At 26.6% G+C, this 19,283-nt stretch overlaps 1 protein-coding gene across 4 annotated transcripts in view; it reads left to right on the forward strand.

The window, feature by feature from the left end:
• The window catches only part of LOC145266548 (uncharacterized), a 122,534-nt gene that overhangs the window by 67,454 nt on the left and 35,797 nt on the right, over positions 1 to 19,283 (forward strand). For all 4 annotated transcript variants that reach the window (XM_080122325.1, XM_080122324.1, XM_080122322.1 and 1 more), the window contains exons 3-5: positions 6,334 to 6,455; positions 14,323 to 14,403; positions 18,469 to 18,574. In XM_080122325.1, coding sequence (XP_079978451.1) covers positions 6,431 to 6,455; positions 14,323 to 14,403; positions 18,469 to 18,574 — 212 coding nt within the window. In that variant the 5' untranslated portion in view covers positions 6,334 to 6,430. The remainder of the gene's footprint in view (positions 1 to 6,333; positions 6,456 to 14,322; positions 14,404 to 18,468; positions 18,575 to 19,283) is intronic.

Consider the following 19,283-nt stretch of genomic DNA (forward strand, 5'->3'; position numbering starts at 1 on the left):
TTTGCTGTTTACCAGCCCATTTAACGTTAAGTTTATTCTGTCTATTAGTTAAGTATAACTTGCAATTAAAAAAAAAATTCATTGATAATTTTATACTTTATCACTTTCGGTAAACAGCAAAACAAAATAAACCAAATACAATATGCAAAAGTCCAGCTAGAATTCGTCACTGACAACTTTCTCTCTCAACTTCCAGCACATTTCTCCCCACTGCCTCTGCCAACAGACATTTTATCAGAAAACTGACCCCATTCCATTTGCATACATGTGCAGTGGAAGATGAAATCTCGTGAGATTCCACGAGACTACATCTTATAAATCCATGGCTGCCATCTTTAATTTCTCTTTCTCTCAGATCCCATCCGAAGGTAAGTTGTATGACCGCACGACACACGCACACACGGGGGCGCTTTCCTCTTTGATTATTACATTCAACTCTACGAACCCTTTCTGAGGTTACTCCATACCATACTGTGACTAACTGGGTATATTGGACTCGCATGAACTTGGCGTAGATTTTCGGTGCCCCAGAATCTGGTAGTCTTTTTATTGACAAAACCATTCAAATGGAAATGAGCTTCATTTCCCATGATCAACTTGTGGATTGTTGCAATATTTTGGTGGTAAGGCCTGGGAGGGTGGACCTACTAAGTATTACCCATGCAGTGTACCTCAGTCCGACAGGTATTGGTACGGTTCCTGGCCCCTCACCTGTCGGGCTGAGTGTCAAGTGACGAATCCTTGACGTGTACTTCCCTGTCTCCCTGCAGCCGAAGCTGCTAGGAGACCTTCCCCATCAGACGAAGTGATGGGGTATGATCCCACACAGTCGGATGATTCTATTTATAAACGATGCTGCTATGAACTGACGAATCGAATTAGTTCACGTTCTGCTACCAACCAATCAGAAACCAGAATTGCTTCATAAATATTAAACCTTTTCTGGAGCAATTTCACATGTCTCTCCCCCCCCCCCGTCTAGACACGGTAAGTATATTTTGCTCTGTGGAACTGTCTACTGCAAACAAGTCACCTCTCAAAACTTGTTTAGAACAACGAATCATCGGAAACTGTTCTGTCTACTGCAAACCAGTCACCTCTCAAGACTTGTTTAAAACAACGAACCATCGGAAACTGTTCTGTCTACTGCAAACCAGTTACCTCTCAAGACTTGTTTAAAACAATGAACCATCTGAAACTTTTATGAAACTAAACATGGCTTACACTTCTATCATTTCCTGCAGATTCCTGAAACCTGACAGTATTGTTTAGTCATTTCTGAAAGTCTGGTGGTTGTAAAGATTGCACTAATTGAACGTTGTAAGGATAGATGTGTAAGTCTCTTTGAATGCACTGTCAAGAACTCTGTGAGATGACAAGTTCTTGAGACCGCCTTTTAGTGGATGTAGTTAGGTTTTCTTCAATGCTATGCCATACATCTTCAGTATTTTCAGCGATCTCGTCCATTTTTTACACCAATCATTTACAGAGTCTTGCTCTATAAAATGCGTCACTAAGTTCATTATTGTAGGCCTACTAGTAGGATGTCAAACATTGAAATGGTGCATATAAGATCTTCGCAACAATTGACCGTCTATTTTCAAAGTGAAATTCAATTATCCGCACTCGTTGTTCTGTTACAAACATTTCCATATAAAAAATTTCCAAAGATTCTAGTTTATAATTCTGAAAAGATAAATTTTAATATATTAATGAAAAAAAAAGTCATTGAATTTTTAAAATGTAAAGTGACTTATGGGCCACCCCATATATAAATAGATCAGCTGACATTCTTATTGATTAAAGCTCAACAGATCATTTGATATCACTTTCTCATTAATTATTCATTTTTACCATTGAGATCGGCCTAAGCATTCCCTGCATTATATTGCAATCATCCACTTCTGGTTATTACTGTCATCTGCTGGGCACACTCGAGTAACTTCATGGAAATCGCGGGTTAGTAAATGCAGAAATACCAAAAATTGACAGCACTTCTTTTCACTGACGCCATAATTCGCAAACTTCAATGTGTTCTTTCAATTGCCAAATAATATACATCATGTCTCAAAGTAACATGTATGTACGACTCACCTTCCTAAAACTCATCCATTCTTCGAACGTTAGTGAAAAAGAGTGTTGCCAATTTTTATTTAGATCACAAGCTATTTCGGCAGCTAAACCCTACAAGATGTGCAGACACGTGGCCATTTTGTTGAGGCAAGCAATTTTTGCAGACACTACATTTAGTCACTGTAGCATTTACATTTATGGTAAAATGATAACCCACTTCCGTACCAGATAGAGTTTTTAAGAACATGTAATGAAATATTATTAAAAACGTATGAGTACATGGATGTCATACTTCCTGAAAGACTCGAAACTCACAAAATTCCGATCAAGGTAGACACAGAAGCACCAGGAACTTTCTTCACATGTTTTCCAGCAGATGTTTCTATAGATAGTCAATGAACATGAACAATGGACACCCTCTTCCAGAAAAAGGAACAGCTGTGATAACTAGATACAATTAATCGAAATCCTTGAACATGGATCTGTAAACCTGTATTAACAGGACTTATCATCACATGGGAGGCGTGGCTATATTGAATGAGTAGACAAAACCCCAGAATGAGTGTTGCAGTTGTGGATACATGACCCACAAGGGGCATGACTATATTGAGTGTATAGATAGCCATTGTATTTTTGTTCCTCCCAACTGACAACAAACTCACGTGCGCGAGATAACATAACTGCCACAAAAAAAAAGAAGTTTTTTCATGTTGTCACATCAAACTCCGATAGCAACTAACTTTGTATTTATCTTCTTATTTTCATCTTATTTTTTGTATCGGATGGTTCCAGATTCGAGTGCCAGTGTTTCTCTACAGAGAGCACACACTAAGAGTGGCCACTGTTTGCTGTAACTCACCAAATATATTTTGGGATACTCTTTATATATATATATATATATATATATATATATATATATACTAGCATGGAGACCCCGCGTTTCCCAGGTTGACATTAAGTTCCATTCGGAACACACCTGCTATAGTAAGGATATTGATCACTTTCATCATGGGCAACATTGATACCTCCGTAACAATTTAAAAAAATAAAAGAACGGATAAAAACATGAAAATGTAATCGCCCCCAAAAAGAAGAAATATGTGACACCCTTGCCACCAAATATTTTGGCAGAAGGGATACAAAGAGAAAAAGCTATTCTCTGGATATTGAGCACCTTTTGTTGCCCGTGCGCTGGACCCCACCCCCAAAATAAATGAATCAAAACAACTTTTCTTTCAAACAAATTAGCAAGGAGTGCCCATGTGACTGAAAAAGAAAACAAAAATGAGCCATTTTTTTTTTTTTTTCATTATTTTGGGGGGGAGTACAAAACTTTATTATAGCTATTAAAAAAGGGAAGACTGAGTTTTTTGTATCCATGGTAAAAAAAAGGAGGGAAAAAATTTAATGAAGGAAAAAAAAAAAATAAATAAATAAGGGGGTAGAGTCAGGTGACCGGGTTTCGCCCTCACTTTTCAAAGTCGAATCAAGGTTTTTTTTTGTTTTTTTTTAAAATAAAATCCAATTATCAGGGTGGGGGGATCGGAAATGACTAAAATAAATCTATTGTATGATAATTATACAATGGAGAGGGAACGCCTTAGAGACTAATCACGTCCAGACCCAAACGACAATCCCTTTGCTTACAGAGAGAATGTCTCCTTAAACGGATGTGAATTGTCTCCAAGACCTTCAGATGAAATAACGAATGAGCGTGACTTAGAATAGAAAATGAGTCACTGCTGAAATTCATTGCATATCGCAGGTTTTTAAGTAAATGGTCCGTTATAGCAGTACTTAAAACATCTGTGGTATATGTTGTTGGACACAACCATCTAATGTAAGGATGGTTCTGCCAATTTAGTTGTCACTGCAACTACATTTAAATTGATAAATGACATTATTCATATGAGGGGGTGCGGGCAAAATGTCCTTTAAAGAGGATGGCAATAATGGTTTTGTCGAAAACACCACACGTACAGTGAAGGCAAAATAGCAATGTTCAACAGCTGAGCTAATCTGTTTGGTGAATTTTTCACTTATTGTCCCTAACCAAGGTAAATGAATGTAAAGTGGATATTTAACCACCACCTATTTATTTGAGAAAAATTATTTATTTTCCTTTTTATGACAGAATTAATCACATCAAGAAGGTACCCATTATTGGACAAAATATTGGTGATCGTTTTTGGTTCTTCATCCAATTTAGATTGTGAACAAATCATAAAGATGTTTTGAGTAATACGTATGGTTCTTCTATAACGGATATATATATATATATATATATATATATATATATATATATATATATATATATATATATATATATATACGAGCAAACAGTTAATAAAACATGTTAAAAAACACTTTGAAATGAGTTAAAAGCATATTTAATCTGAAAAGGAAACACTAGATAAGTGGATAGTCCTTAATCCACAGAGTTTCGAAGAAGTACTTTCCTTCTCATCAGAGGGTAGGAATTAGCAAAATGCGGGATCGGATTTTGCATGCAAAAGTATTTGATGAAACAACAAGTAAGTCAAAGATCTTACTTGATAACAAAAAGGTGAAGCAGAGGGAATATGGTGAAGAAAAAGGTGATTACATGTGAATGGATAGTCTGGTGAAAGATAAATAATCCAAAGACGGTTTTATATATATATATATATATATATATATATATATATATATATATATATATATATATATATATATATATATAAAACCGTCTTTGGATTATTTATCTTTATATATAAACATATATATATATATATATATATATATATATATATATATATATATATATATATATATATGATGGCAGCAACTCGTTCTAGAGTATTTCCATTATTCAATATATCTCTGGCTCAAATGACACAAACATGAGTGCAACTAGCAGCACATGCCAGACAGTCACTTCTATAAACTTTCTATAATCCTGCATATTCACTAATGACCGGGCCCAAGCTGTGGTGCCCTGAAAGTTCCAGAGCCTTTATTGCCATTGACACCCATATTTGCATCAGTCCTCATTGAATGTCTGTTTGCCATTTTAGAGCTAGCCTTTTTGTTATCGAGATACACACTGAATGCAAAATGTGTCTTCCATTGCATATCAAGTAATGCCTGTGCTTGAAGCTTTTTATAGTGAGGAAAGACTTTGCACTGAGACAATCCCACTCTCTAAACAACTGCCACATTGAACCAAAAAGAAGAGTAAGTCAACATCATTGGAAGCAGGAGTCGCCACAGGTTTTATATCAGGGTTTTCTTTCTCGTAGAGAGGTTGCCTTCACCACGGCTTACGGGAGCCCTCTCCACTCATGATGCCTTTTATCCATGACTGGGACTTAGGTTGCTGGGCACCAGAGCATACTCTACACGCCGGTGGGTCATGTACGCTGCAGCTGACAAGGCCTTAGCTCCTCTGGAGATTTCTGTCAGGGTTACCTCGCCCTTAGCCTTTAGTTAAAAGAACCTTGGCCCACAAGGCAGTGGAGGTCCAGTTATACAGCGCAGGACACTCGCCGTTCATCATAGCCCCGTCTGCGTGGCAGTGGTCATGATGTGCACATTGGATTGATTTGTCTGGGAGGAGCACAGTATGATGCTAAAACATCTGTATGCTTTTAACACACGTCCACACCAGACCTTAACCAACATATATATAAAGTTATTATTAAACCCTTGTAAATAGGTAGTTATATCTTGCATTTAATGTGCATGCGTGGTTTTTTATTTTTGAAAAATTTATGAATATATATATATATATATATATATATATATTATAAGTTAACAAAATAAACAGTAAAGTGACGTAGGAACGTTATCATATTATGAAGTCTATATGTTTTATAGAAAGAGGAACAAGAGAAACCGCTTTAGCCACAGAATTTTGAAGCTAAATGCTTCTTGTCAGAAGGGAAGAAAAAGCCGACATTATACAAAAGTAAAGCTAAAAAGACAACGCCGACTTTGAAAACATTCAGATTAGAAATAGAAACATTTTTTAGACTAAAATTTGGAAAAAAAAAATATATATATATATATATATATATATATAGGGTGGGTGGTATGGGAATTAAAGAGAAGTGATAGAAAAATGCTTTTTTTAAATTTGGTCTTCATAATTAATTTTTTTTAATTAATTGTTTGACATTTTGTCATCTTTTAAGTAAAAAAAAAAAAAAATGGCGGCAATTTACTATCCAATCCCTGATTTAATATTTCAAATTCTTTTTTGAATTCTTTCTTTTTCAGTACTGATAGTGAGATCGATGCTGCTATCATATCCGATACAATCATAACGAAAAGTCAAATCATTATCCTTAATTTGACATGGTATGGTCTGAATCTCATGTTTCTACTTCTCTCCGTTGAAGGTAAGTGTTAGTTCACTTAGTACTTGCTACAGCATAGGATGAACACATGTTACTGTTGGCCTGACACCATATTGAATATCCACCAGATACAAGGTGTAATGTTATGACCCTTTAGGCTGTGATCATAGTGTAGTATCTGTTAACTGTGGCAAGCGGGAGCAATGGTCAAAGCATTATTATTATTGTTATTGTATTCTTATTAATTGATTTGAGGGACGGATGCTTGCTGGATCAGTTATTGTGATTAGAAGAATAAACAATTAAATTGAGGAAGAAATGATTGACGTGTAAATCGCAAAAGGATTGTGAAAATAGAAAATAGATATAAGCATTCTTTTGGATTTGGATAAATAAATGACTAGTTGTGGATTAGATTGGTATGAGACACGTAATTAGGTGACGTAAGAGAACACGTGATGTAGTTAGTTTTGGAGAGATTCAAAGAGTTGAGGATTGACCACCAGAACAGACAGACATAGACAAGGGTGGACAGACAGCTGGGAGCGAGCTGTATGAAGAGAAAATGTAGAAACTGCAGATCCTGTGAAAATCAATTGAGATAACTTTAATAAATTTATATTACAAAAATATAAAGAGTTGTTTTATGGTTTTCACAAAGAAGAACACTTATCTCAATTATATGGTGCAGATTGCTTCATGGTTGTCATGGAGCAACGGGAAGATACAGAAGAACTCTTCAAGAAAACAAAAGGTATGAAGCATATATTATTCTTCTTACATATGAACTGTAAAAATATCCCGTGCGATAAGTCTGATACAACATGACTCAGTTTACACGTCCATATCATGTCCCCTGGCTAAACAACATACATACGATTTATACGTTTATTAATTGTCTGTTAAAAGAACAATATCTTACATCCACTAGCTAACACATGACACGTTTTAATATATCATCTCCTCCAATATAAACCAATATACAACAAAGGGACATAATTGAATATATAGAAAAAAGCCACCAAGTTCGATAACTCCAACTTTAATATTGCTGGTGTCTTCTGGTGTCAGGTGTAAGCCAAAGTTCCAAAAAACAATCAAAACAGGTTATTAATAAAACAAGTCACTTAGAATTTCAGTAGAGGCTCTCATCTTTTTCAAACAGTTTGCAACCTGTTCCTGTCCCTTGATCCATTCAATTTGGATTTCTTCCTTCACAAACATTTTCTTGATTTTGCATTCTTATACTTTTCTAAAAGAGTTTTATTGTAATGTAATTTTCAGTACATTGGTAAGGCTGCTGTAAAAAAAAAAAAAGTGGGCTCCCTCTACCATACTAGAAAATTGCTTACACCAGAAAGCATCCTATATCTTTACAAATCCACAATTCGCCCATACATAGAGTATTACTGCCACACCTGAACTGGTACATCTACCACAAGTCTCTCACTTTTAGTCAGGGTCCAAAAAAGAATCTCAAATCTGTCATGCACTGTTGGCCAAGCTCCAACCTCTGTCCCATCACTGCAATTTCAGAGCCATGTGCCTGTTTTACAAATACTTCAATGGAATGTGCTCTAATAAACACGAATTGGAACAACTACATTAAGGACATTGCTAAGGTTGATTGAGATTGTCGGACTGACTTCCTCATCTTGGTTGTTATTGTTACAACGTTTCAGCCGTTTTGCCCTCCGGCCTTCGTCAGGTGTTTTGTATCGAACTGGGGAACCATTTGTTAGGAGTCTCGAACCCAACCCTTTATTATTATTACTCCTAACAAACTGTTCCCCAGTTCGATACAAAACACCTGATGAAGGCCGGAGGGCAAAACGGCCGAAACGTTGTGACAATAACAACCAAGATGAGGAAGTCAGTCCGACAATCTCAATCAATGAAAACACCTCATCTCAAAAATACAGATAATTACAATTGCCAAGGTTGCCGCAAAGAAAGTGAGCTCCATCCACCGTGCTAGAAAATTGCTTACAGCAGAGAGCATTCTACATCTTTACAGAGCCACAATTCGTCCATACATGGAGTATTGTTGACACATCTGGACTGGTGCATCTACCATTAGTCTATCTGTCTTAAGCAAAAAAAAAAAAAAAATCTCAATACTAATTGGTCCCTCACTGTCGGCCAAGCTCCAGCCTCTGTCCCATTGTCAAAGTGTCACATTCCTGTGGCAGTTTTTATTTTTAGTATTATCAACATTATCAACTTTGCTTCCTGATTTTTAAATCAAGATATTAACATCATATCAGTTCTATATGTTCCAATTATAATCGAAAAAATTTTATCCATTTTTTTTTTTTAATATGGTCTTATTCTGTCGGCCTTGAATGGGCAGAAGTCTTAAGTAATTATCAATTGTATTTTTACTATTGCCCACATTGACGATTGAACCTTCAACTTCCATGTTGTGATGATGATTACCATATCTAGGTTTAAAGCCGCCCAGGAATACAATGTAATATCTATTATTTTACATGACTTGATGCGATTTGCTAATTTTAATTTTTTACTTTTTTAATTTTTTTTGCAAATAAATTGATTAATTGATTTTAATATCTTCACGTTTTTATTATGGTTCTGTCATTAGATTAATTCTTTTTTATAACATTATTATAATTATTATATGATTTTGTCATTAGATTAAAATTGTATGATAACATTATTATTATTATTATTATATGATTTTGTCATTAGATTAAAATTTTTTGATAACATTATTATTATTATTATTATTATTATTAAATGATTTTGTCATTAGATTAAAATTATTTGATAACATTATTATTATTATTATTATATGATTTTGTCATTAGATTAAAATTGTATGATAACATTATTATTATTATTATTATTATTATTATTATATGATTTTGTCATTAGATTAAAATTTTTTGATAACATTATTATTATTATTATTATTATTATTATTATATGATTTTGTCATTAGATTAAAATTGATTGATAACATTATTATTATAATTATTATATGATTTTGTCATTAGATTAAAATTGTATGATAACATTATTATTATTATTAAATGATTTTGTCATTAGATTAAAATTTTTTGATAACATTATTATTATTATTATTATTATTATTATTATTATTATATGATTTTGTCATTAGATTAAAATTGTTTGATAACATTATTATTATTATTATTATTATTATTATTATTATTATTATTATTATTATATGATTTTGTCATTAGATTAAAATTGATTGATAACATTATTATTATTATTATTATTATATGATTTTGTCATTAGATTAAAATTGTATGATAACATTATTATTATTATTATTAAATGATTTTGTCATTAGATTAAAATTTTTTGATAACATTATTATAATTATATGATTTTGTCATTAGATTAATATTGTATGATAACATTATTATTATTATTATTAAATGATTTTGTCATTAGATTAAAATTTTTTGATAACATTATTATTATTATATGATTTTGTCATTAGATTAAAATTGTTTGATAACATTATTATTATTATTATTATTATTATTATTATTATTATTATTATATGATTTTGTCATTAGATTAAAATTGATTGATAACATTATTATTATTATTATATGATTTTGTCATTAGATTAAAATTGTATGATAACATTATTATTATTATTATTATTAAATGATTTTGTCATTAGATTAAAATTTTTTGATAACATTATTATTATTATTATTATTAAATGATTTTGTCATTAGATTAAAATTATTTGATAACATTATTATTATTATTATTATATGATTTTGTCATTAGATTAAAATTGTATGATAACATTATTATTATTATTATTATTATTATATGATTTTGTCATTAGATTAAAATTTTTTGATAACATTATTATTATTATTATTATTATTATTATATGATTTTGTCATTAGATTAAAATTGTTTGATAACATTATTATTATTATTATTATTATTATTATTATTATTATTATTATTATTATTATTATTATTATATGATTTTGTCATTAGATTAAAATTGATTGATAACATTATTATTATTATTATTATTATATGATTTTGTCATTAGATTAAAATTGTATGATAACATTATTATTATTATTAGTAAATGATTTTGTCATTAGATTAAAATTTTTTGATAACATTATTATAATTATATGATTTTGTCATTAGATTAATATTGTATGATAACATTATTATTATTATTATTAAATGATTTTGTCATTAGATTAAAATTTTTTGATAACATTATTATTATTATATGATTTTGTCATTAGATTAAAATTGTTTGATAACATTATTATTATTATTATTATTTTTATTATTATTATTATTATTATATGATTTTGTCATTAGATTAAAATTGATTGATAACATTATTATTATTATTATATGATTTTGTCATTAGATTAAAATTGTATGATAACATTATTATTATTATTATTATTAAATGATTTTGTCATTAGATTAAAATTTTTTGATAACATTATTATTATTATTATTATTATTATATGATTTTGTCATTAGATTAAAATTGTTTGATTACATTATTATTATTATATGATTTTGTCATTAGATTAAAATTTTTTGATAACATTATTATTATTATTATTATTATTATATGATTTTGTCATTAGATTAAAATTGTTTGATAACATTATTATTATTATTATTATTATTATTATATGATTTTGTCATTAGATTAAAATTGATTGATAACATTATTATTATTATTATATGATTTTGTCATTAGATTAAAATTGTATGATAACATTATTATTATTATTATTAAATGATTTTGTCATTAGATTAAAATTTTTTGATAACATTATTATTATTATTATATGATTTTGTCATTAGATTAAAATTTTTTGATAACATTATTATTATTATTATTATTATTATTATTATTATATGATTTTGTCATTAGATTAAAATTGTTTGATAACATTATTATTATTATTATTATATGATTTTGTCATTAGATTAAAATTGATTGATAACATTATTATTATTATTATATGATTTTGTCATTAGATTAAAATTGTATGATAACATTATTATTATTATTATTAAATGATTTTGTCATTAGATTAAAATTTTTTGATAACATTATTATTATTATATGATTTTGTCATTAGATTAAAATTGTATGATAACATTATTATTATTATTATTAAATGATTTTGTCATTAGATTAAAATTTTTTGATGACATTATTATTATTATATGATTTTGTCATTAGATTAAAATTTTTTGATAACATTATTATTATTATATGATTTTGTCATTAGATTAAAATTGTTTGATAACATTATTATTATTATATGATTTTGTCATTAAATTAAAATTTTTTGATAACATTATTATTATTATTATTATATGATTTTGTCATTAGATTAAAATTTTTTGATGACATTATTATTATTATATGATTTTGTCATTAGATTAAAATTTTTTGATAACATTATTATTATTATATGATTTTGTCATTAGATTAAAATTTTTTGATAACATTATTATTATTATTATATGATTTTGTCATTAGATTAAAATTTTTTGATAACATTATTATTATTATTATTATTATTATTATTATTATTATTATATGATTTTGTCATTAGATTAAAATTGTTTGATAACATTATTATTATTATTATTATTATTATTATTATTATATGATTTTGTCATTAGATTAAAATTGATTGATAACATTATTATTATTATTATTATATGATTTTGTCATTAGATTAAAATTGTATGATAACATTATTATTATTATTATTATTAAATGATTTTGTCATTAGATTAAAATTTTTTGATAACATTATTATAATTATATGATTTTGTCATTAGATTAATATTGTATGATAACATTATTATTATTATTATTAAATGATTTTGTCATTAGATTAAAATTTTTTGATGACATTATTATTATTATATGATTTTGTCATTAGATTAAAATTGTTTGATAACATTATTATTATTATTATTATTATTATTATTATTATTATATGATTTTGTCATTAGATTAAAATTGATTGATAACATTATTATTATTATTATATGATTTTGTCATTAGATTAAAATTGTATGATAACATTATTATTATTATTATTATTATTAAATGATTTTGTCATTAGATTAAAATTTTTTGATAACATTATTATTATTATTATTATTATTATTATATGATTTTGTCATTAGATTAAAATTGTTTGATGACATTATTATTATTATATGATTTTGTCATTAGATTAAAATTTTTTGATAACATTATTATTATTATTATTATTATTATTATTATATGATTTTGTCATTAGATTAAAATTGTTTGATAACATTATTATTATTATTATTATTATTATTATTATTATTATTATTATATGATTTTGTCATTAGATTAAAATTGATTGATAACATTATTATTATTATTATATGATTTTGTCATTAGATTAAAATTGTATGATAACATTATTATTATTATTAAATGATTTTGTCATTAGATTAAAATTTTTTGATAACATTATTATTATTATATGATTTTGTCATTAGATTAAAATTGTATGATAACATTATTATTATTATTATTAAATGATTTTGTCATTAGATTAAAATTTTTTGATGACATTATTATTATTATATGATTTTGTCATTAGATTAAAATTTTTTGATAACATTATTATTATTATATGATTTTGTCATTAGATTAAAATTTTTTGATAACATTATTATTATTATATGATTTTGTCATTAAATTAAAATTTTTTGATAACATTATTATTATTATAATTATATGATTTTGTCATTAGATTAAAATTTTTTGATGACATTATTATTATTATATGATTTTGTCATTAGATTAAAATTTTTTGATAACATTATTATTATTATATGATTTTGTCATTAGATTAAAATTTTTTGATAACATTATTATTATTATTATTATTATTATTATTATTATTATTATATGATTTTGTCATTAGATTAAAATTGTTTGATAACATTATTATTATTATTATATGATTTTGTCATTAGATTAAAATTGATTGATAACATTATTATTATTATTATATGATTTTGTCATTAGATTAAAATTGTATGATAACATTATTATTATTATTATTAAATGATTTTGTCATTAGATTAAAATTTTTTGATGACATTATTATTATTATATGATTTTGTCATTAGATTAAAATTTTTTGATAACATTATTATTATTATATGATTTTGTCATTAGATTAAAATTGTTTGATAACATTATTATTATTATATGATTTTGTCATTAAATTAAAATTTTTTGATAACATTATTATTATTATTATTATATGATTTTGTCATTAGATTAAAATTTTTTGATGACATTATTATTATTATTATATGATTTTGTCATTAGATTAAAATTTTTTGATGACATTATTATTATTATTATATGATTTTGCCATTAGATTAAAATTTTTTGATTACATTATTATTATTATATGATTTTGTCATTAGATTAAAATTTTTTGATGACATTATTATTATTATATGATTTTGTCATTAGATTAAAATTTTTTGATAACATTATTATTATTATATGATTTTGTCATTAGATTAAAATTGATTGATAACATTATTATTATTATTATATGATTTTGTCATTAGATTAAAATTTTTTGATAACATTATTATTATTATATGATTTTGTCATTAGATTAAAATTTTTGGATGACATTATTATTATTATATGATTTTGTCATCATATTAAAGTTTTTTTAATAGAAGTTTTTATTTGCTATTTTATTTTTACTGTCAACATCATCCTATTCACTGGCTTATTTTTTAAAACCATCATGCCAGTTGTATCTGTTCCAATTAAAAAGAACAACTTTTTTAAAACCATTTTTAACAGTGATTCCAGCTCAGATTGCTGCTTTGGTGAGTGCCAAAAATAAAGGTATTTGCCTTGGTGGAATGATAGCTGCCGGAGCAGGTAAGTTTCTTATTTCACTTTCGAAACTATAATTTAAAAAAAAATTAAAAAGTAAAATTAATAAAATATAAAATAAAACCAATATAAACAAAAAAGATAAAAATTTAAACTCGGATAAAGATTAGCTTACAAAAAATTAAATTGAATAAAATTCAAATTACAAGATTAAATTAAATTAAAAAAAATGATGTCAAATTAAAAAATAAAATAAAATGAGTATAAAATAAATTTAAATAAAAAATTAAGTAAATTAATTTTTTTTACTGAATAATTGAATTTTAAATACAATAAAATAAAATAAAATTAAATATCAATTAAAAATAGAATTATATAAAAATTAAATTCAACCAAAAACAAATTACTACCAGAATTTATAGTACATTCAGTAATTGGTAAATAAAATAGATAGATAACATTTTAAAATAAAATAAAATAAGAACACATTTAAAATTCAATAAAAACTTAAATAAAAAATATATAAACATCAAATTAAATAAAAATTATATTATATAAAAATAAATTATAATTGAATCAAATTAAATTAAATTAAATTAAAACCTGAATTAATATTTAATAAAATAAAAAATTAAATGTAAATTGAATAAAAATTACATTAAATAAAAATTAAATTAGATGAAAATTAGATAAAAATCAAATAAAAATAAATGAAAATATAAAATTTAATTAAAGAAAAAAATTAATGCAATACAAATTGAATTACGATTAACAAAATTAAATTAAAAATCAATTAAAAATATGAATTTAAATAAATAAAAAATAAAATTGAATTAAATTTAAACTAAATTAAATTTTTAAAAAATTATAAAATAAATAATAAAAATATATAATAGATATAAATTTAAATGAAAAAATTATGCAATTAAATAAATTACTTTAATATACATTTATATTAAGACTTAAATTATGAAAATAATAAATTAGCCAATTAAAAATTTAAATTTTACAAAAATTAAAATTAGATTAAGATTATAATTAATTTCGAAAATAAATAAATTTCAAAAATAAATTAAATAAAAAATAAATTAAATAAATATTAAATAAACGCTAAATCAAGTTAAGTTAAATTCAAGAACAAAATTAAATGATAATTAAATTTAAAACAAGTAAATAAAACAAATAACTTATTCGTTATGCGCTTAAAAAATTAAATTTTAAAATTTTTATGAATATAAATATAATATATATATAAATATATATAATATAAAAAAATATAATAAAAATAAAATAAAATGATTACTAAATAAAAATAAAAGAAAGTTTTACATTAAATAATTAAAGAGAAAACATAAACTTAAATAGAGATTAAATAAAATAACAATTATATCAGAAAAAAATAAAAATAAAATAAAATAAACAATATAAATAATAATAATAACTTTCAATAATAATAATAATAATAATAATAATAATAATAATAATAATAATAATAATAATAATAATAATAAATCTCAATTACTAAAAATAATAATAAATTCAATTAGTAAAAAATTAAATTAAAAAAATTAAATGTACAATTCGTAAAAATTAAATATAAAAAGTCAAATGAAAAGAAATAAAACCTAAATTTAAAAAAATTCAATTAAATAAAAAAAATTCAACTAAATAAAAAAAAATTTAACTAAATAAAAAAAAATTTAACTAAATAAAAAAAAATTCAATTAAATAAAAAAAAATTCAATTAAATAAAAAAAATTCAATTAAATAAAAAAAATTTAACTAAATAAAAAAAAATTTAACTAAATAAAAAAAAATTCAACTAAATAAAAAAAAATTTAACTAAATAAAAAAAATTCAACTAAATAAAAAAAATTTAACTAAATAAAAAAAATTTAACTAAATAAAAAAAATTCAACTAAATAAAAAAAAAATTTAACTAAATAAAAAAAATTCAACTAAATAAAAAAAAATTTAACTAAATAAAAAGAATTCAACTAAATAACAAAAAATTTAACTAAATAAAAAAAATTCAACTAAATAACAAAAAATTAAATCAAACAAAAACAAATTCGTATTGGAATTTATAACACATTTATTGATTGTTCTTCTGTCTATTTAAATAAATAAAAAAAATTAATTCGATTGAAGAATGAAATAAAATAAGAATTTAATAAATTTCAAATAAAAATCAGATAAAAACTCAAACTGAATAAAACTTAGATTTTTTTAATGACACACAAATTAAATAAATCAAAGACAAATTCGTATTTTAATTCATAGCACATTCATTGATTGGTCAGTGGTTGTCTCCCTTGTTCTCTTAAGAGTTATGTAAATTGGTCAATAGGTAACCCAATCACTGCTTCATTAGGAAACATGTAATTCAGCCCATATAATTCCAAATTTGGTGACAGAAACCTACTAAGACAGTTGTTGAGAGCTTTTTTTTTTTTTTTTGACTCACGTTTACATCCAAATAAAGCATATCGCCACTTGGACGTAAAACGCTACTATTTGGGACCATGCTTAGGGAAGATAAACAAAATGTTGGATTACATTACATTTAAACTTCTGCATATCAGTACAGTCTGGGAAGCAGGCAGCAGGAAGGGAATTCCAAAGTCTAGCTGTTCGAAGGAAGAAACTATGAGTAGAGAGCTTTCTGGCATTTAGGGACTTCAACAGTGAAGGGGTGTGATTTTGGTGCTAAGTGGGTTTGTTGGGGGGGGCATGTATGTCGAGGGAGCTCAAGTGCAATGAGTTCATCAGAACACATTCCATTAAAATACTTGTAAAACAGACACAGGGATACAACATTGTGGCGATGGGACAGAGGCTGGAGCTTAGTTGATAAAGCAGAACCTATTAGATTGAAGACTCTTCTTTGAAGAGGGAGAGACTAGCGGTAGATACACCAGCCCAGATGCAGCAACATGCGTGAATGGTGGCTTTGTAGAGGTAAAAGATACTCTCAGGTGTGAGTAATTTTCTAACATGGTAGCGGGAACCCACCTTCTTTGCAGCAACCTTTGCAATGTCCTCAATGTATTTGTTCCAGTTCATACTGCCTGTGAATGTTAAGCCAAGGAGTTTGAAGGAAGAATTCTCAGGTAGGGAGTTATTTGTCATGAATACTGGTGGTTGGAAATGATTCTTGTAATTGTGAAAGGAAAGCAGCTTAGTCTTACTAGCATTAAATGTTACCATCCATTTACGGCTCTATTCCACTACGGGTTGCAGGTCATTTTCTAATGATTCTGTCATTGTCTTGGATTTGTGTACATCTGTTCTTCCCTCATGCATCTTATAGAGCGTTGACAACATTGTGACAAAGCCTTCAAACGGAAGCTCAAAGACATCCATTACTCCATTTTCATTTTCCACTCTACAATTTGACAGCCTTTCTTTTTACTGATGTCGTAATTCGCATCACCTTTTTACTTTGAATACTCGACTCCAATAATGATCCATAACTTATAAAATGTACTAGTGCTCTCTCTCTCTCTCTCTCTCTCTCTCTCTCTCTCTCTCTCTCTCAATTCCTAACTTCAACCTTTTGTTCATTTTTCAGTTAGCATGTTTTTACTTAAATGGAAAAGGACTTTTTATTATCTCCTGCATGATTTAATTGAAGAGTTATGTAATAAAGGGAGATAACAACTAAAATCCACACGTTTTTTTTTCTTGCTTTCTCTCTCTCTCTCTCTCTCTCTCTCTCTCTCTCTCTCTCTCTCTCTCTCTCTACCTCTCTTTGTTTCTCTGCTTTTTTTTCTGTCTGCCTCTCTCAGAATTGAACAGATCAAGGAAAGTTTGAATTATGTAAGTTCAGTGAATTTAAATATTTAAAGAAAAACTATCTAGACAGTTGGGTTTCTTTCTCTTTCTGTCTCTTTCTGTCTCTTTCTGTTTTTCTTTCTATCTATCTATCTATCTATCTATCTATCTATCTATCTATCTATCTATCTATCTGTCTATCTATCTATCTATCTATCTGTCTATCTATCACCCCCTCTCTCTGTTTATCTTCCTCTATCTCTCTCTCTATTTTTCTCCCTCGCTCTTTCTCCCTTAATTCCTGACTCAACCTTTGTTTTGTTCACTTTTTAGTTATGATGTTCATACTCAGTCCACTCATTGGAATGTACAGTGATCGCTTAAAATTTAAACGTGGCAGAAGACGGCCATTAATGGTCGGAGGGACATTCTTAATCAGGTATGTACTACACGCATTTCATGTTTTTTTGGATTTTTAAAAAATATTTTTAATATTATTAATTGCTTTGGTTTTCAGTAGTTTATCGAGATTCATTGAATATTTATGATACAAACGATACTACCATACTGGGTGAAAGTTTTGCTGACATTCCAGTCTGATCAAGAGATAGACGAGATGAAGTTTTATGCCTTTAAGATCGACATGAAAATCCATGCTCAAAAGATGAAGCTCCTGATTGTCGTTTTCCTTCCAAATGAAAAACAATCAATCGTTCTCGACAAGGAAAGTTCTTCAAGAGGTTGATCGTTGGCTCTGTCATCACTACAACAGGTCAAAGAGAAGAGGAACCACTATCTACAATCGCATCAACAATGCTCTGCTATCTCTGATCTCAGCTTTGATCCAAACCTGAAATCCTGAATTCAAACTTGGCACTAAAATCTGCATTTATCAAGTTATTATTCACATTACATGAAAATTTTTTGCATTTATGTCTGGTCAGGGAATAGGGGGGGAATTCCAAAGGCAAGCGGTCTTAAGAAAGCTACTAAAGCCTGATGATCTACTTCTGCAAATGGCTTTGGGATCAGGCCAAAGAGAAAAGGATTTGCTATCTACAATCGCATCAACAATGCTCTGCCATTTTCAATCTCAGCTTTGATCCAACCTAGTTCACAAACTCCAAAATTCCATCATGACAAGTTCC

This window comes from Euprymna scolopes, chromosome 41 (genome assembly GCF_053919585.1).
Source record: "Euprymna scolopes isolate OS-2025 chromosome 41, ASM5391958v1, whole genome shotgun sequence".
Lineage (NCBI taxonomy): Eukaryota > Metazoa > Mollusca > Cephalopoda > Sepiida > Sepiolidae > Euprymna > Euprymna scolopes.